At 44.3% G+C, this 19,248-nt stretch overlaps 2 protein-coding genes across 5 annotated transcripts in view; one reads left to right on the top strand and one right to left on the bottom strand.

Annotated features, from left to right (window-relative positions):
- The window catches only part of LOC130514539 (uncharacterized), a 41,976-nt gene that overhangs the window by 2,002 nt on the left and 20,726 nt on the right, over window positions 1–19,248 (top strand). Inside the window, exons 2-13 of one of the 4 annotated variants that reach the window (XM_057014195.1) lie at window positions 216–353; window positions 517–635; window positions 844–1,015; window positions 1,092–1,210; window positions 1,520–2,918; window positions 3,118–3,278; window positions 3,392–3,465; window positions 3,650–3,744; window positions 3,819–3,999; window positions 4,084–4,225; window positions 7,317–7,385; window positions 7,453–7,581. In XM_057014195.1, the coding sequence (XP_056870175.1) occupies window positions 216–353; window positions 517–635; window positions 844–1,015; window positions 1,092–1,210; window positions 1,520–2,918; window positions 3,118–3,278; window positions 3,392–3,465; window positions 3,650–3,744; window positions 3,819–3,999; window positions 4,084–4,225; window positions 7,317–7,385; window positions 7,453–7,476 (2,693 nt within the window). In that variant the 3' untranslated portion in view covers window positions 7,477–7,581. Of the gene's footprint in view, window positions 1–215; window positions 354–516; window positions 636–843; window positions 1,016–1,091; window positions 1,211–1,519; window positions 2,919–3,117; window positions 3,279–3,391; window positions 3,466–3,649; window positions 3,745–3,818; window positions 4,000–4,083; window positions 4,226–7,316; window positions 7,386–7,452; window positions 7,582–19,248 lie in introns of those variants that run through there. The other 3 variants (XM_057014193.1, XM_057014192.1, XR_008947017.1) reach the window with 3 other exon arrangements.
- On the bottom strand, window positions 12,920–14,240 carry LOC130514542 (bcl-2-like protein 1). Its single transcript, XM_057014199.1, has 2 exons — window positions 13,779–14,240; window positions 12,920–13,177 (listed from the first exon to the last, which is right to left on the bottom strand). Exons 1-2 carry the CDS (start codon window positions 14,238–14,240, stop codon window positions 13,118–13,120), a joined length of 522 nt encoding a protein of 173 aa, XP_056870179.1. The 3' UTR covers window positions 12,920–13,117.

Below are 19,248 nucleotides of genomic sequence, written 5' to 3'. Positions count from 1 at the left end.
GGATCGTGGCTCCAACAGTGAAATTGTGACGTCATATTTAGGAAAGTGTTTTGCAGCCGACTGGAACCTGGAAGTTTATACTCGGCACGGGGATTTGAAGTGTGAAATTTTCTGAGTGTAACCCAACATCAGTGTTTGCTGATTACTTTGGAGATGCCGCCTTTCCCCGCTGGTCCCACAACGGTACAGTCAGACGCTCCATTTCTGTGCCCAAGGTCAGGAGACAGTCAGAGGTCAAAGGCCAGGCCTATCGGACATCTGGCAGAAGCTGCAACCTGTGGTGGACTGTGGCGACTCGGCCATGACTGTCACTTTCAGGAGGAGGCGAGCCTCCCAAGTGCTGCTGGACCTGGGTGAGTCTATGACCGCTCCATTTGGGAATGTTGCAGCCTTCCCTCAGAGTTCGGAGTTTTGTTTCTGATAAACAAGTTTAAGCTTTCTGTTAGTAGATGGCACAGCATTGTGGGCCTGTGGACAGGATGTGCATGTTTTGTTTTATTAATCTGTGCCTCTCAGCGAATGAGTCATCTGTGCCGCTGTCCCGGCCGCCTCCCCGGTGTGGCTACTCGGTGCAGACTACATGGAGAGACCTCAGGCTCATGGCTCAGTACGACGCCTGCCATGTCACTCGGAAGGTATGATCCCTGTAGTATGTGTTTGTTGGATCGCTTTTCACGGCACGGGCTGACAAAAGGGCCGCCTGCCTGTTTTGAGCAACATCTGGCCTTGTGATCAAATCGGAGCTGTCTCATGACTCAGAAGATAGTTGGGAATTTTAATTTTCTGTTGCCTCGTGGATGTGAAATGCAGCATCACAAACATGCTGGTTCTGAATGTTTACAGCATGGCAGCTATGAGCTGCCTTTGCTGTGGAGAGAAACTCCAGTTAAGGTGTCCTGCCCAGTGTCTCATAGCCAGGCTCAGTCCAATGGCCCTCTCTCCGTCTGCTGCTTCCCACAAGGTTTGAGTGTGAACGTACAGGGAGGAGCTGCTGCAGAGCTGCTGAAGGTAAATGGTAAGTCTGATCATTATCAGCCCATCTTCAGCACACCAAAGGTAATTTTTGTGACATTTCCCCTTTTCCACTGCAGTCAGAGGACAGTGGACTCATTTGATTGAGCTGGTTGAGCCGTGTGGTTTCACTCTTGACGGACAAGATGGAGAACTCTCCATCGCAGCTCCGTTCTTCACCTGCGGCATCACACTGATGGTAAAATTCAGAGGAAACTACTGCTGAAGCAGATTTTCCACAGCAGATAGATAATTGGACGGAGATGGAATGTTAGTTTTAATTTTTATACTCTCAAATTGGATTGGACCTTTTTAACGTGAGCTTCGTTGCACTACCAATTGGGGCACAATGCTGCCACCTGGTGGTAGAAAACCTATATAGCTGCAACGCTAAAATGGTTATGGGATGAATTTGACGTCAATAAGCTTGTCACTATATGAAATATTGTCAGTAAATGAATATAGAATCCGCTTTCATCAAAATGTATCCACTAAAAATCTGTTTCAGAATGGAAAACACACACTTTCTATCCAACTAGGAGATAAGAAATTCTTGCTGGCCTGTCCTGAATCTACCCCTGAGCAGCCCAGGTTACCCCCGGAGGTTGTGGGCAGCCCTGACCTTCCCTCAGAGGCAGCTGAGCATTCATCGGAATCCCTCAAGCATTTTGTGTGGAGTCCACCTTTCTACCTTGCCCCGCCTCTGTACCCCCACCCTACATATCACAAGTACAGTCATCCAGACAGCCGTGACCCCTCTACATCCTCTCCAACTCCTGCACCTACATTTGGGTCACAATCTGTCCCACCTGTTGGCTCCTTATCTGAATATCAGGACTACTTCCTCTACCCAGATTCTCTGAACGAACATGTTACGCATGATTCGGGGTCCTCTGCAGCGGACATGGTGAGTTCAGGACAGTTCTCGGATGGTCACCAAGCTCCTTTGTTGAGTGTCTTGGAACAGCACAGGGTGATACTGGCTCCCTCCGTGACTCAGACTCGGGTTGGAAGTCCCTCTCTTGCCCCCCCGTTTCATACTTTGAATCAGTACCAGCATCCCAACATCCCTCTTCCTGCTCCTCAGTATGCTGCCCCAGCTCCTGTGGTGGAGTCCCCTCTGTTGGCCTCAGGGCTTCATCATCCTGACGCTGCCGGCCAGTTTAACATGGACCAGTTCTTTCACGGTCGGCCTGCTCACAACACACAAGCTCACGCCGCTGCACCAAACGCTCTGTATCCTGCCCAGCCCCATTCGGACCACCAGTGGTACCATTTTCCACACGGTGGCCCCAAATTGCCTCCATTCAATCCCGAGCTGTTTGTAAATAGACATGCATCCTCACATCAATCGAGTGGGTCAACGTTGGACAACAACCCCTACTGGAGGAGATATGAACCTCTGTCTGATAAAGATTTTGAGTCTCCTCTACTAAATGCTGGTGAGGTTTCTCCTGAGCAAACTTCTTTTCCAGCCGGCATTCCTTCCCCTCCATTTTACCACCCCCCTCAACACCACTATCAGCTGTATTATGGACCAGAGCTTTCTCCCAGTGGTCTGACCCAAATGTCAAACAACCCTCTGCTGAGAACCTTCAGACCCCTGTCCCCATCTCCTCTCTCTGAACCTGTACATGGTGTTCAGCACCTCCCCCCTTATCATTATCACCAACCTGAAACGTCTGCGGGTGACGGGGACGTACCTCACGAAGGGAATATAAATCCCATATCAGACCCTCGGCTCCCCTCAGACTCTGACCATGATTTCACAGTTTGGCTAAATCAATTGTCCGAGGCAGAAAATCCCAGCATGCTTCAGGCAAACCCCTCTAACATTTATCTCTACGACACTGAGGCGTATCCTGATGTAGAAGCACCAGATGAACTGTTGGATAATCAAATCGAAGGTAAATGTTTGTTGTTGTTTTTTTTTTTTTAAGAAAAATTATTCACTAAACTCAAACCTCAAGTTTACCTGTTTTACCAGTTGTAGGAGGTTGACTGATGCCTTATATTAAATATTAATCTACTTTAATTCCTCACTGATGCCTTGGCCACTGGTTGTTTCTGTCTTGGCGGAAGCTGACTTTACGTTTTTGTCAACAGAGTTTTATTTGGGACAGTATTTAGCTTTTCCTGTGGCCGACTCTATGGCAGAACCCACCATCCCTCCCCGTTCAGCTGCATTTAGTGGCATGAACTGTGCACTGCAGAGGCTGACCTCTGACCCCGACACCTATGTGGATGAATGTGGACTAAACCAAGATGTAAGCAAGGCTCTAGATTTGCACAGGGCATTAGGCATAGATTGGACTCGTTTATGTGACTGTTGTAAATTCACACCAGACGCTACAAAGTAAGCATTTACTATCATTGTCAGGTGGAGACACTTGGCCCTCTCATGGAGTATCCTTCTCATCAAGATTTTGGCCTGGACTTTCTGAATGCAGCCAGGTATTTTCCAAGAACACTTTAGATGATTCTATTGGGGAGTATACTGAGCTCAGGGTTGGAGTGATGCCAGTTTAAGCATTTCTGGTGATGCCCTGGCCCCCTCAGACAGGAAACGGTGTTCACAGGCATCACATTAAGGTTGTTTTCATTATACAACAGCTTACTGCTGGTCTGTCGTCTACAGGTTGGGGGAGGAATATGGTTCTCCAGGAGAAGTGAGGCTCCGGCCTGCTCGGTCTGCAGAAACGTCTCTGGCTACTCGGCTGAGGATTGCTACAGGTGGACATCGTCTCTGCTCGATCGTTCTTCATGCTCACTGTATGTTAGCATGATTGAGGTCATCTTCCCTTCAGATCAGACCTTCACCAGCTTCTATCCCGAGGCTCATCTTCCTCTGAGCCTCATCCAGGGTAAACCAGTTTATGTTGAAGTGAGCCTGCTGGATCCTCCAGAACCTGGGCTGGTGTTGCTGGTCCATTCCTGCCTAGCCTTTAGCCACACTGCATATCCCAGCTGGATGGTCATTTATGATGGGTGTGTTCACAAACCAAAAAAACCCCCCAAATGATCAGAGCTGCTCCCTGTAACTCTACACTGAACCATCTCTCACTACTTCAGTTGTCCTAGTCGGAGGGCTGCTCAGCTGCTTCCATCTCCAAATTCCCATCACATCCAGAGGATCATGGTCTCGAGCTTCCTGTCTCCGTTCTCAGAAAGCCCCGCCAGTTTTGACAAAGATTTTCCCCAAGAGGACCCAGAGGTACAGTCACACTAAACTTCAGATGTTATGTCACAATGACTGGCTGCTCAGTCGCCTCTGTTGTCCAGGGTGTTGGTATGCAGGAAAGATCAGAAAGATAACGGATTATTCAGTGCTGTAATGGCCTCCGAAGAAGTCGGCATACTTAATATATTTTATATTTGAGCCCAGAAAAATGCCCTGTTTTACAAACGGTGCCATATAAGACTATTCGTCTATCCAATGGTATCAATAGTTTTTGCTCTTTGTTGCATAATTCCTGCTGTTTGATCTCCGGGGGAGGATTATGAAAGTACTAATCACTGCGTTGTTTGTTGTGGAAAGCTGGACCAGCTCTATACCCTTCCTGTGGGAGGTGTTTCAGGAGCTGGAGGCCCTCTGCTGAGAGCTGTAAGGTTCCTGTAGAGCAGGAGCTTGGTCTGCATTGCTGACAGTAAATCAGACCTGTTTCCAGTGCGTGTCGGAGCCTGGCAGGCTGCCCTTTGTCACCAGTTACTTCATTTTTATGAACAGGATTTCTAGGTGCAGCCAGATGGCTTGCTTCCTCCAGGTCATGGAACAGCCACTGCCTCAAATGGAGTTTAAATACCTCAAGGGTCTTGTTTGTTTGTGAAAGAGGGGAGGATGGAGCGCGTGATTGACAGGGTGTGAGAAGAATTATTGTTGTTATTACTATTATCGTTTCAATGCTATAGTAAGTAGATTTAGAATGTTTAATTAAAAGGAATGTATGAGTGTTTGAACCAAGTATTGAAGCTGTTAGGTACCCAGCACTGAGAGGTACCATGTTCAAGGACACGAGGAAGTCGTAGAGATAGGAGGAGAAGGAATCATGAGGTCAGATTGACATAAATCTTGTGTGCACCAAATAAAAGAGGAGAGCGAGCAGCAGACGGACGGAGTTGAGAGAGGAAGCTTGAACTGCTGCTCAGCTCTCCCTTGCAAGGCCTCCTGTTGTTTGCGTGGTTGATCTGAGTCTAGTGAACGAACAGCGCGGGTGACCAAAACATCACCCTCACAAGGGCGATCAGTGCATCAGCTTGAGTAATGCCGTCATTGTGTTGGTCCTTCCTAGTAAAAAGGCAAAGCTGTCAATTTACCGGTCAATCTACCTTCCTACCCCCTCGTCTATGGTCATGAACTTTGGGTCACCACCAAAAGCACAAAACGCCATTAAAAGGGTGGCGGGGCACTCCCATAGTGATCGGGTGAGTACCTCTGCCACCTGGGAGGAGCCTGGGAAAGAGCTGCTGCTCCTCCACATCAAGAGGACCCAGCTGAGATGGCTCAGGCATCTGTATCTGGACACCTCCCTGGGGAGGTGACCCCAGGGTAGACCAGAATATGTTGGAGTGACTGTCAGGCTGCCTTGAGAAAGCCTTGGAATCCTCCCTGAGGAGCTGAAGGAAGTGTCTGGAGAACAGGAATGAATACCTCTATACTGATGTCCATAATGTCGGGAACAGCGATTTTCAAATGTAGCACTGTGCGACATCATTTGAGAGAAAGTGAGGACGTCAGTACAGGTGTGAAAATGGAGAAGTTGAACAAGCAGAAAATAAAGCTTCTAAAAAAATCTGACAGATCTAACTTGCATCTTTTGCTAATGTAGCCGCTGGAGGATACACAAGCTATTTCAGTTTTACCACCTCAGCTGCAAACAGGTCTTTGATTATGGAGAGTGCAGATCTGCATCCTCCAGATCTGCAGGTAATATTGAGGCTACACAAAAAAGATGTTAAATGTTGCTCAGATTGACATAAACGCCACAACCATCCACTTATCTGAGGATATGGTGCTGCTCAATACTGTTGAGGGACTGGTTCAAGGACGGGATCAAAATGCTGGATGCCAGTATGGAAAAGTGGAAAACCCTGGCCCCAATTAACTCCTGTTCATTTTCAATTGCGAAATACTCATTTAAGATTATTTCACAGCCCGGTGTAAATTGTATATTTCACCATCCTAAAATATGACCTGTGATTCGTTTTAATGTTCGTATAATTGGACATGGACCCTTTAAACGTGTCGCTTGACGTGCATGACCTACAGTGAGTGACAGGTGATCTAGACAGCTGCTACCAAGCAAGGTGGAGAGGCTGGTTTTATACCTGTGGTAGGACCTGGATTGGAAACAAGGCAATTTGGCTCACAGGTAGTACTGCATAATGTACTTCAGGTGGCTTTAGAAATATATATGCAATACTGAATAAAAGTGACGTGTGTATCTCCATATACCTGAATATACCCTGGATTACAGTGGGAATATTAATGTCGGTACTGGAATATTCACTTTCAATTGGGTTTTCCATAGGGTGGTTGTATATTGATACTGCATATTCATGTGCAGTGCTGATCTAACGCCCACAGCCATCAGAGTAGATTAGTGTGATTGAGTAGATGACTGGACGGCACCGTGATTGGCCTCTGACTCAACCCAAATATGTTTTGGAAAATGAGCGAGGCAAAGTTCTAACTGGACAGGCAAAGTCCAGAAGCTCAGCCTTCTTGATGACACTGACGTAAAAGATCCACTTTTGATTTGGATGCACGTTCGTGAAGGTTAAGGGCACATTTAGGGGGTGAGCTTGCTCAGTTTTGTACTTATTTGTGCGTCATCGGTGATGTCATGCAGGATTACATATTGCACCCATAATATAAAAGCACATGTTATATGAGATCAGTTTCTGTTTAATATAAAGGCCTGCTTCAAAGTGGAAAATGTTTGACAGCGCAAGATTGAAGCTGAGACAAAGGCAGTGACTCATTAGTGACGGGCTTCCATAATGGCTTTAGCTGAGCTTTAACAAACTGTAAATGCAAAAAGTTGAATTTGTATTTCTAACTTGGTTGAAAAAGCTTGATTGCAAAGCTTTTGCTGCCCTGCTATCGATTCGAACTTTTGAATGTTATGAATTCCAATTGTTTTCTTACTTGAAAAGCTGAGAAGATTCCAGTAATTTTGTCTTGAAATTGATTTATTTGCATTTGGACTTTGTTGCACGTTATGGTGGCAAAAACATCTTAAGAGGCTTTTGAAGGCGTGCGCCACAACACCAGTCTAGTGTGTAATAATCTGTCCTCTCTTCAGATCCTGTTCCTGTGCTCCACTGGAGCTTGCTCTCCTAGGAGGGTGGCTGCATTGAAGGCTGCATCAATGGTGAGATACAAGGAAGTTTGGCTTTTATGAGCTGAATTTTAATTTTTTCTATCAAAATGTTGCACAGCTGCATCCTTTGCACGCACTCTAACGTAGATGTGGCTCTGGCACAGACGTCACTACATCAACTCTTTTCCCACCTCGTAGGTCCCAACACTGATGTGTGATTAAAGAAATAAAGACATTAACAACCACATTCCTTGTCTGCTTTTATTATAATTGAATGTTTAGAAAATGTAATTTTAAATATTAACAGATCTCTGGCAACATCTGGTTAAATCATCTCCTAAATTTCCTGTGAGGAAACTAAACATTTACTCACTGGCCTTATCTGATTGTGGATGTGCAGCTGTAGCCTGAACATGAAGAATGACTGTAGAAACTAGTTGGAACATTCTGGATATTCATGTTTTGTCAAATTAACTAAGGACTTAATTTGTGCCACATAAACTGCTTTATTAGATGCCATTTTCGCATCAGTTTCTGGAGAAACTAATGAATGAGGACACAATCTTTAGGTTCTCCGGGGTGTAATGTCTGTATTAAGCACTAGAGGGCGCTGCCTTGTAGGTTGTTTCAGAAAGGCTCATGAAAGTCCTTGGAACCCTGTCAGCAGTTATTAGAAAAGTTTACTGTCAGAGGTTGATTTTTAGACATCTTACTGGCCCATTTCTAATTATCAAAGTTGCTCTTAGTGTGTCTGTATGACATGCATTTAAATATTAAAAGGATGTTATTTCAGTTACAGGATACATTTCCTTTAAACAGCCCCTGCCCACTGAATTTGAATACAATTGGAAGTGTACGAGAAAGTGGGTGGTGGTAGCTCACTGTGTGGGGGACGGGGCTGAGAAGCAGAGTTTGAGCTCCAGTGTGGAAAAGAAACATGGGAGGTGTCCTGGTAGGAGACGGTGCCAGAACACCTTCAGAAGGCCACTGGGGTTAAGGTATCCGCCCAAACCCACTGTCACGTCATACTACTTATGTTAATGACTAGTTGCTCAGTTGCTTTGACCCCTTTTGTTAGCTAAAGGTCAATATTGATCTGCTATTCAGAGTTGATTGGCTGCTTTCTCATTGATCCTGCGGATTTGTAAATTGGAAGCATGCTTGTGATGGCAGTTGGAAAGGCGATTTATAATTTTACTGCTTATCTCGATCAATGAAAGGGATCGCTTGTGAAGCGTAGTTGATTCAAGCGACGGCGCCGGTGTTTCTCAGCAGCTTTGCCGCTGGAGGTTCTTGTGATTGGAACCAGATCTGACCTTGTCAGCTTCATGTGATGCAACTGAAAATCCAACAAGTGATTTATCTGCTCCAACATCAGTGGATTTAGGACCATCAAAGAGCATGTTTGTGTAATCCTGTGCTTGAGGATCATCGCTGGCCTCGGATGATAATGGAAGCTAAGGACAAGAAAGGAAACTGAAAAATGTCAATTTGTTCAGAGCCCCCCCTCCCACCCCAAGCGAGGAGGCTGGTGGCTGCACTCCATTCATTATGGATGGTGACCCCTGCTTTTTTCTCTCAGCTGCTGTGATGAAGAGACTTCTTCCTTTGCCGAATGCAGCTCATGTGATGCAAATGCGAGTGAGACTGAACGCAGCGATGAAAGAAACCCTCCGATGGCCTGTGAAGAGCCACGTGCCGCTCATGACAAAGCATCTCCAGCTTTAACCAACAGATCACACAATCTTTGATTTGACCTGTACAAGAAGCCTGATAAGACAATATTTTCAACGAAAGCACAAATTCTATCAAAGGTGGACATTTCATTTTGGTACTTTAAAATGCTTCCTGACCACCTGGTACACCCTGTTGAGCTGTTAAGTGCCTTCAGGTCACGTTGGACCCCTCCCAGTCAAAGATTATCCGTAGTGCCGACACGCATCACTGAGTCTTCTGTGCCGCAGGATGTTTTCATGTGTATGTGGGCCACAGTTTTTATGGTTCTGCCTTATATAACTGATAAAAGAGCAACATCAGAGCACCACTGGTGACCTAAGACAGAAGTGGAACTGAGTGGTGATGAATATGGCAGATATAAATTAATACTTGTCCTAATTTATGCTGCTGGAGATAAAGAGAATCAGTGTAGCTTTACTGCATCGCTCTGAGAGAAGCAGGAAAATCTTGAGGTCTGAGGTCGGCCCAGGCCAGCGCTCCGGCCTGGCAGCATGGAAACCAGAGCAGAGTCTTCTGATGCTACTTTTAAACTACACATTTGTGGTCAGGATACTATCAATTTTCAGGTTCTAAATGCTCAGAAGTTTAAATTATACAAGGGACTACTGACATTTAGTCGATGGAAGCTTCAGTTTTAATGGCATTCTTGCATGGATCAGCAGTTTTTAAAAAAGTGCATTTGAATAAAGTATTCGGGTCTACATTAGTTATTTGTAAAATGGGATCACATTGGTTTGGTTGGGTCAATCTTTAGATTTGATGCTGTAGAAAACTTGGACCAGGTCACCTCATCTGATTTTATATACGAATGAAGCACATGAGTTTCAACGAGCTTGAACTGTTTAAACATGGAACTTTGACCTCTGAACATTCATAATAAAGTAATAATTGAAGCATCATGACATATCCAGATTATCCTGTTACATAAGTCCTTCAGTGGACCTCGGGCATGTTACCCTTTGCAGTCTAATGGAGTTTTATTAGCGCTTCTTTGCCTGTGGCCTGCTCTTTCCTCGCTCCCACCTCTCCTTGTTCTCCTCTTTCTCCATCACTCTGTATTGAGCTCAGTCTCATCAAACTTCATCAACATCTTCACCCACATGAAGCGGTTGGAGGACAATGGCCTGCAGAGGAATTGGAAGAGCTGCTGACCTGTTTCCTCACGACATTTAAAGAGAAAATGTTCTTCCTTTGCTGTGTCTCTCCAACTCCTTTTGTCTGCTTCCACATCTTTCCCTCTTTTCTGTCCCCTAGTCAGTTTATTCATGTATAAAAGGAAATGGACATGCACAAGTCTTCCATTAAAAGAGCTGCACTTATGTTCTGTAAGCAGATTGCACAATGTGTCGGCCTGCTTCATAGCTTTGCTCGTTATTTAATGGAATCTTTCTGTTCCTCCACCACTTAAATAAATCCAGCCTTCAAATATACAGCAAAGATGAAGTTTAGACATTGTGTGATCAAAGGGACATTCAATAGATCAGTTCAGACACTAACAATGCAAGACAACCACATGAAGACCTTGATATTAATCAGTCCTTATAAAGCCACAAGTGTGTTTTTGTTTGCTTGTTGGAAACATTGTTATAGCATTGGGACATTTACTTAAATGACAGCGTAAGTTGGAAAATGTCTTTATTATTGATTTAGCCTGTTTCAAAGATTCGAGTTTCAATGAAGTGACTTGTTAAAATTGAATAAAAGCCTGGTTACCATGAATACCGGAAAGTTTGAAGTAAAACCTGTTTTGAATCATAAAGGAAATGTTCAAAAGTTCACTGGATGGATTTTCAGTCTGTACAATATTTTTCTCAGTTTTTCCAACAAATGTAAATATTGGTTAGTGGCCACTAACAGCATTATTACCGTATATCATAGGGACCAAAAATTTGAATTGCACCATTACTGCCCTCCATCTCTCCATTTCCTTCTCTTGCTTGCTTCCTTTTTGTTCTGTGTATAGGCCATTAAGCCACTGTAAATTGGGACCACTACCACTACATTAATCATTGTCAGTAGCTGGCTGCTACGTCAGTAGAATTAACAAGTGGCAAACAATGCCATCGTCCGTAGTGATAGTTGCCATGGTTCTGGTGGTGTTGCAGAGAAGTTGCTATTGGCTACAGGTGCTATAATCAAAGATTTTAACAGCTAATAATTTAAAACATGGCTAAATATTTTCATGCACTTAACAGTTTAATGTGACTGAAAAAGGAGTGTGATTGCTTCGCCATTAAGTCGGTGGGTGCGTTGTATCGGCAAACTTCTTTGCTTAGTTTGTATTCATTTCAAAGGCTGTGTGGCCCTTTCCCTTACATGGACCTACCCTATAACCTTACAGAACGGGGACACCACTTTGCTCATCACAGATGAAAAAACCGGGGCAAAGGGGCCCAAAAGGGATCTAGGCGGACCAAGTCCGTTATCACACTGATGATTTGACGATGATCCATTAAACTTGGGCTACACGTATTTCAGTGCACGTTTTCATTACTGATCACCGCTTGTTCATTTGTCCTTCCCATTGCTTTGACTGTTGTTTCAGAGCAAGTGTTCAAGCACAGTGAGAACTTTGATTTGAGAGCATCAGAGCAACTATTTGTGTGCTAGCTTTGGATGCGCTGCTTTAGCCTGAACTAACTCGCTGCAGTTTGTATCATAAATCGGAGAAAATCCTTCACCTATGAACTCAGAAAACTGGCTCTGCGCATCAACTGGCTCACATCCAGTTCTGATGGCGCAGCAAACCATTTGTGCTCATGAAGAGCAGCAAGCCCACGCAGAATCCCACTTGCCAACACACTTCTCTTCATCTCAAACCTCTTATCAGAGAGAGGCACCCATTGAGTCCCACGCAGGTGTTTGGTGCACGTGCTTTGAGTATTTGTTTGTGGGTGGGGTTCTCTGAAATCTAGTGAAATGGGCTCCATCTCTGCACATCTCTGAATTGATGGACAAGACAATTTGAACAGAACTGTCAGTCTTACTCACAAGACCTGCCAGTTCTTTAAGTCACAATTCCAGACGTCTGTCCCCTGCCTTAAACATTGTAAACCACCACCATGGTCACCCATGTCAGGTAGATGGTAGCATGTGATCAAGTGCTCTTCCCCAGTCTCTCTCCCATTTGTGTAGCTTCAACAACTTTTAATTGTGCACTTAATTTCTTTACATGTTAAACTTCTGCATTTGGTCAGGTGATCCGACGCCTCAAGGCACCAGTAGGCAACTTGTATTGCATTTCGTACTCCTGTACCTTTCCTAGGGGATTGACAGACTTTCCAGGGGAGCAATGAGTTATTTTATTCTCTATTCTATTTACTTGTGCTGTTCATATTCAGGTGCTTGCCTGGAACCAGTTTGTTTAGTAGGTGGAAGAACAAAGAACTGGAGCAAAGATGAGCACTGGCTCCAAACCAGCCCTGGACCCTCTTGAGCAGAGAAGGGGCTTTTGATGTCTGGTGTCAGCTTGTACTTGCAAAACAGTCACCAAATACCAGAGTCTGTTTCTCAGTGAGGGTGAGTGAGTAGGGCGAAAATGATTGGCCATGGGAGGCAGTCGGTGGGCCTCTGAGTGGGACTACACTTCTTGTGAACGGTTACCCAGCCGTCATGGCAAGATCGTCCGCTGGATGCTGCCAGGGGACAGCCTGCTGTAGCTGCACTGGGCGCGGCGTGGCTGCTATATTTTTTTGGCTAACTGACCTGGCAACTCTAACTTGTAGAACCGTGCCTCAAACTCGCAGCCTCGTTCCCAAACACTCCAGGGTGAAACAAATGGTGAGGCCACGCTAATGCTACATAAATTACTGTATAATTGGAACAAAATCTCTGAAAAGAACAAGTAGTGCTTTTGAGTAATTTTAATTGTACAATAACTACAAATATACAAACATTAATTAAGTGAAACGCAACACACGCAGTGTACTGACAGTCTCTACGACCAATAAGACATGAAGTGAGAAAATGCCTTACGCAACGTACCATAATTTTTTGTAACAATGATCAAAACACCAGCCAGCACCACCAGTCCGCCCAGTATCCATTTACGCCTTTCTTCCTGACTTTGTGCAGGCTTCTTCCCCATAAATGGCAGCAAAGCAATCCTGTAACAGAGACAAAGGTTCAGACAAAAACCAGACAAGGTGTTTAACTACAGCAGCATTAGCATGAAGGGAGGCTAAAGGAGAACTGGCATTGATGGGGACGGCTGACGGAAGCGCCAGGCGCTGTACACCACCAGAGACGGGGAAATAAAATTATCGATGAAATTATTCCCAATTTATTTCTGAGGAAGCAACAAACATTGTAAATGGTGGTGGGATTAACTGGCATGTAAGTTTGAATTCTAGCTTGGATTCTAAATAAAGATTCTTTTTTTACACACCAAGGTTACATGCCAACATAAATTGCACAGTTCTATTCATTTGAAAGGAAAAATAAAGAACAGATTATCTTGGAAATCCTGTCACATGAAGGGAGTCATTTATCTTTTAAATCTTCATACAACACAGCTACTACACGGTACACTTTCAGTTACTTCAAACTTGATTTCTATTCAGAAAAACAGTATTTTCTGTTGTCAGATGAATAAAATTCCACTAATCAACTCATGTCTGTTCGTCATTCTAAAAAAAAAAATCTCATCAAATCTCTAACTGCAGCACAAAGGAAGCTGTATTTTGAGTCTCTCTCCTTTACACTCACCCATCCTCCTTGACTCTCGATCCATGGGTTAATCCGTTTGTCCAGGTAAGCTGCCATCCAGTCTGCAATGTGGCAAACCGGTTCACTTGCGCCTCCCTCAACAGATTGCACACAAATGGCGCCGCCCACGACAAAAAGACCCACAACTGTTCCCCAGTTGATTTCACCCCTGAACATGTCATCCATCACCTTGTTAAAGCATGCCTGGTTCCGAGTCATGGCGACGTATGAGGAGAGGTCACCCGCTAGCTGAATAAAGTCCTGCTCGAACTTATTTGCCATGCTCCGAAGAGCTGCGTTCACAGCCTCTCTGCCAGTACCTGCGGATGGAGACGCTCCACTGCTCTCTCTGTCGACCAGCAAACCGCTTGAAGCATCCTTTGGTCTGAGCAGAGTGCCTGGGTAGTTCTTCTGAGAGAGTTTGTAGATTAAATAGTTCTCCACCAGCTCTCTATTAGACATGATTCACTCTCGTAGGGACTGGAATGCAATGATTCTGATTAGCGGAGTTCAGGACGGGATGTTGGTCAGGACACAATAAGAGTTCAATTGTCCTCAAATGTGACAACTGTAGCTCTTCACAACACACTGCCTTGAACAATTTTTCCTTCTATAGTATTTGTCTTTGAAGTTGGTCCACACCAGCAGTGGGGGAAGATGTAATATATGACATATTTTGCTTTGAATCAATGTGCCTTTGATCCTTGGAAGATCAAGGCCTCTTTGATCATTACCCACTTCCGTTGGGTAACGTATTATGTCACTTCCTGTTTTCTCAATAGTTCGTTGGTACACTGCACGGTGTGTGTTGGATTCACTTTATTTAAAATTTAATACTCAGGAAATTCTACTCACTCGATAACAACAGGGAGAAATAATCCATATTAAACAAATAAAGGACTCTGTTTCTAAGTGTAAGAAAACAATCCCTGTGCTAATCCCGGGACCACCGTGTGTTTTCCCAGGGATCAATCATTATAATATTAGCCCTGCAGAGGTTGACACTATCACTGAAGGTGCAACAACCTCACTCAGAATCACGCTTGATTCTATTGCCCCCCTAAAAAAGAAACAAGTAAATCAGAGGAGGTGTGCCCCGTGGTATGGTTCATACATTTGGATCCTCAAGCAGAAAGTTTGAAGACTAGAAAGGAAGTGGTATTCTTGTAAAATAGATAGTTATCATGTAGCCTGGAAAGACTGTCTATTAGTTTACAAAAAGGCCTTGCATAAGGCTAGAATAGCTTATTTTTCTTCTTTAATTGAAGAAAACAAGAACAACCCCCTATTCAGTACTGTTTCCAAATTAACCAAGAATCACAGTGTTTTACATCCACGTATCCCTTCTTCCCTTAGTGCTGAAGACTTCATGAGCTTCTTCATTGATAAAGTTCTAGCTATCAGAGAAAAAGCTAACCAGGCCATCCCAACAACTGGACCATCACCAGATGTGCTGACTGTGGGAACATACAGGTTCTCCACCTTCATTTCAATATATTTTTCTGAGGCGTCTTCGCTAATTCAGAAATCCAAGTCCACCACGTGTCTTTTAGATCCCATCCCAACACACCTGTTGAAGGATGTTTTACCAGTAATAGGCAGCTCTATCCTGGACCAGATCAATTGCTCCTTCGTGACAGGTTATGTACGCCAGTCCTACAAGGTGGCAGTGATTAAGCCGTTGCTTAAAGAAACATCACTGGATCCTGATGTCTTTATTATAGGCCGATATCCAACCTTCCTCACTCACTTTCTACCACTTGTTCCTCCACTGAGGGTCGCAGGGGGACTGGAGCCTATCCCAGCACAATGGACGGAGGCAGGGTACACCCTGGACTGGACGCCAGTCAATCGCAGGGCTAACACATATAGACAAACAACCATTCTCTCTCACACTCACACCTACGGGCAATTTAGAGTTTCCAATTAGCCTAATCCCTTCTTGCTGTGAGGCAACAGTGCTAACCACCACACCACGGTGCCGCCTATCCAACCTTCCTTTAATCTCTAAAATTCTTGAGAAGGTGGTGGTGATCCAGTTATTGCAGCACCTGCAGAGAAACAGCCTGTTTGAGATGTTTCAGTCAGGCTTTAGAGCTCATCACAGCACAGAAACAGCACTTCTTAAAGTTACTAATGCTCTTCTTATAGCTTTAGATCATGGACTGGTCTCTATGCTGGTTCTGCTGAATCTCAGTGCTGCTTTTGATACAGTTGATCACAGCATCCTGTTACAGAGACTGGAACATGTGATTGGGATTAAAGGGACAGCACTAGACTGGTTTAGATCATATTTATCTGATAGATACCAGTTTGCTCATGTCCATGGCATTCCTCAAAATTCTGTACTTGGACCAATCCTTTTCACCTTGTACACGCTTCCCTTAGGAAACATTTTTCAGAAGCATGGAATAAATTTTCATTGTTATGCTGATGACACTCAGCTCTATTTATCCATGAAACCAGAGGAGACAGAGAAGTTAGTGAAGCTTCAGACCTGTCTTAAAGAGATAAAGTCTTGGATGTCTTCAAATTTCCTCCTCCTTAACTCAGGAAAAACTGAGGTCAAGGTGTTTGGTCCTGAACCTCTCAGGGATAGATTAGATCACATGATCACTCTATTTGGTATCTCCCCAGTATCTAGTCTCTCTGTGAGAAATCTTGAAGTAACATTTGATCAAAACCTCTCCTTTAACTCACATATTAAAATAGTCTGAAGAAGTGCTTTTTTTAAGTTAAGGAACATCACAAAGATCAGGAAGCTACTGATGCGGCATGATGCTGAAAAGTTAATTCATGCTTTTGTTACTTCCAGGCTGGACTATTGTAATTCTTTATTATCATGGTGTCCAAACAACTCTTTAAGAAGCCTCCAGGTGATCCAAAATGCTGCAGCAAGAGTTCTGACAGGTATTTACAACAGACATCACATAACTCCTGTAGTGGTGTCTCTTCATTGGCTGCCAATTACATTTAGAATAATTTTTAAAACCCTTCTTTTGACCTACAAGGTCCTCAGAAACCTAGCTCCATCCTACCTGGAGGAGCTAGTGACTCCCAATAGACCACTCCGCTCTCAGAACACTGGTCTACTTGTGGTCCCCAGAGTCTCTAGGGATAGAATGGGGGGCCGAGCATTTAGCTACCAGGCCCCCTGCTGTGGAACCAGCTCCCTGTCCAGGTACGGGAGCCTGACTCCATCTCTACTTGTAAGATGAGACTTAAAACCTTAAAACCTACCTCTTTGAATCACTTATTCTGTAGTCCCAGTTACTATCATAGACAGACAAATTATCAGACTTAGGGGGTCGTCTAATCGTTAGGTCACATCTTAGTTATGCTGTTATAGGCCAAGGCTGCCGGGCTCTGGAAACATGATCACCTGACAGGCCTCTGTCACCCCACTGGGTCATGGTTTCCTCTCCTCTCCTCCTCATCAAGTAGACTAGTTATGCTGATTCTTGTGTAGTTTTTGCCCCCCCCCCCCCCCCCTTCTGCATTCATCTACAGGTATTGCCGCCTTCAGAGCTGCATAATGACCTCCGACCCCGCTGACCCACTCAACTTCGCTCTACCAGCAGCTTACTTTACTTAACATAATGTACTTCTGTATGTATTCTCTATGATCTATGCCTCTCCTCTCCTCTCCTCTCCTCTCCTCTCTCTCCTCTCCTCTCCTCTCCTCTCCTCTCCTCTCCTCTCCTCTCCTCTCCTCTACTACCTATTCTCTCCTCTACCTGTCCTCCCCCCTCTCCTCTCTCTCTACCCAGCCGGCCCTCAGCAGGAGGGTCCCCCTACCTGAGCCTGGTCCCGCTCAAGGTTTCTTCCTGCCACTGTTGCTTGTTGGGGGTCAGGCCCTGGGATTCTGTAAAGCGCCTAGAAACAATTTTGATTGTAAAAGACGCTATATAAATAAAGATTGATTGATTGATTGATTGATTGTCAGATGCAGACAGCACAGCTTTGCTAAGTTGGCATTTAATATGAATTCTCCAGTAATTTGTTGGTGGTAACACTAGCAGACAATATCACGTCTCTAACATTTAAAATAGTGTTCAATCATCTGCTGTATTAGAGGAAGGACAAGTGTTGTGATATGACGTATCTTCATTATTTGCCCAGTGTGTGGGTGAAGGAGCCTCCTGAACATTTAGCTGTGTTGAAGAGGCTGTCTCGGGTTTAACTATAGCTCAAGGTTTCTCTGTGGAGTTTCCATCTTCTTCAGTCCAAAGACAGTCACCTGCTTCAGGGTCCGACTGAATGGTGTGTGTGTCCTGTCCATGGTGTACTGATGCCCTGCTGACTGCTGGGAGAGAGTCAAGCACCCCCACTAGTCTGTGTTGAGGAAATTGACAAACTCGCTTACCCTGTATTATTTTTTACAGCATCAGGGTTTCTATTATTTTCCATGTTTCCAGCCCTCTGTGGCCTTCTTATCTATGTATGAAGCTGCTGAAACTGATGAAAACTGAGGAGAGGTTACTTATTTTGCTTATTTTGAGTTTGACAGGTGAGGTTTATATCTCCGGCTGTGCACGTGCAGTGCAGAAAGTCCCTCTGTTCATTTAAAATATATGAAACCCTGAATACTTAAGCTTGAAAAGATCCATTTGCTTTCAAGTCTGCATTAATAATTGATCTTTTTTTCAAAAATTCATTTATTTATAAAACTTCTGACACTATTTACTGACCCCTGCACAGGGTTCCTGCTCATTTCAGCTCATTTCAACAAATTCCTTTGGGTTTTGCAATTTAAAAAATACACTGACTTCAATGATGTTTAACATTTATTATATTAGCCTTTTATTTTGTACTTTGTCTTTTTCTTTCTTTGAGCCAATAGATTTATAATGTGCTTGACGGTTTCGCCTTCAGCATTCCACCAATAACCTTCATTCTGTATAATAAACAAAAGCAGTTATTCAAGGCGAGGATTGAGAGTTTGACCACGCATGAGGTCGTGCTGTTCTGTCATATCAGAAGTCTCGTGTTTGTTGCTTTATAATAGGCTGCTTTTCTCTTAGGATGTTTACTAGTTGGAGAAAATGACAGACAGCTTGTGTCGAAGCCTGTGTTGACTGTTCTTTGAATGGTGACTCTCCTGCTTATTGTTTCACGCGGCCCCTAAATATTCAGCTCCAGCAGACCTCTGCCGACCAGGCGGAAAGTCTCAAAATGAGCTTTATAATTTTTCAAGCTCTCAAAACAAGATGACTTCTTTGTTTTCTCCGGACTCTCGCACAGACCCACTGAGGAGAGAGCTTGGGACACATCTGTGTGTGCAGCCCTCCCAGTGGATATCATTTCATCTCACAGCCCATAAAGCAGAGCTCGTTAGAAATTCTTGCAAAAAAAAGAAGAGTAATCCTTTTAGCTTCCTGTGCAGAGGGCCATATGGGCGCTGATGCTGATGAGCTGGATGTGCATTTAATCCTGTCTATCACAAGAAGGTCTTTGTTGCTTTGGTTCA

This window comes from Takifugu flavidus, chromosome 18 (genome assembly GCF_003711565.1).
Source record: "Takifugu flavidus isolate HTHZ2018 chromosome 18, ASM371156v2, whole genome shotgun sequence".
NCBI classification, from domain to species: domain Eukaryota; kingdom Metazoa; phylum Chordata; class Actinopteri; order Tetraodontiformes; family Tetraodontidae; genus Takifugu; species Takifugu flavidus.
The sequence above is the reverse complement of the archived record's forward strand: the minus strand, read 5'-3'. Positions and strand labels throughout refer to the sequence as shown.

Excerpts from the sequence above, each read along its gene's own strand:
- LOC130514542 (XM_057014199.1), bottom strand. The coding sequence starts at position 14,240 with ATGTCTAATAGAGAGCTGGTGGAGAACTATTTAATCTACAAACTCTCT. Across the intron at positions 13,178-13,778 it reads TCGAGAGTCAAGGAGGATGG|GATTGCTTTGCTGCCATTTA; the intron begins GTGAGTGTAAAG and ends TCTCTGTTACAG.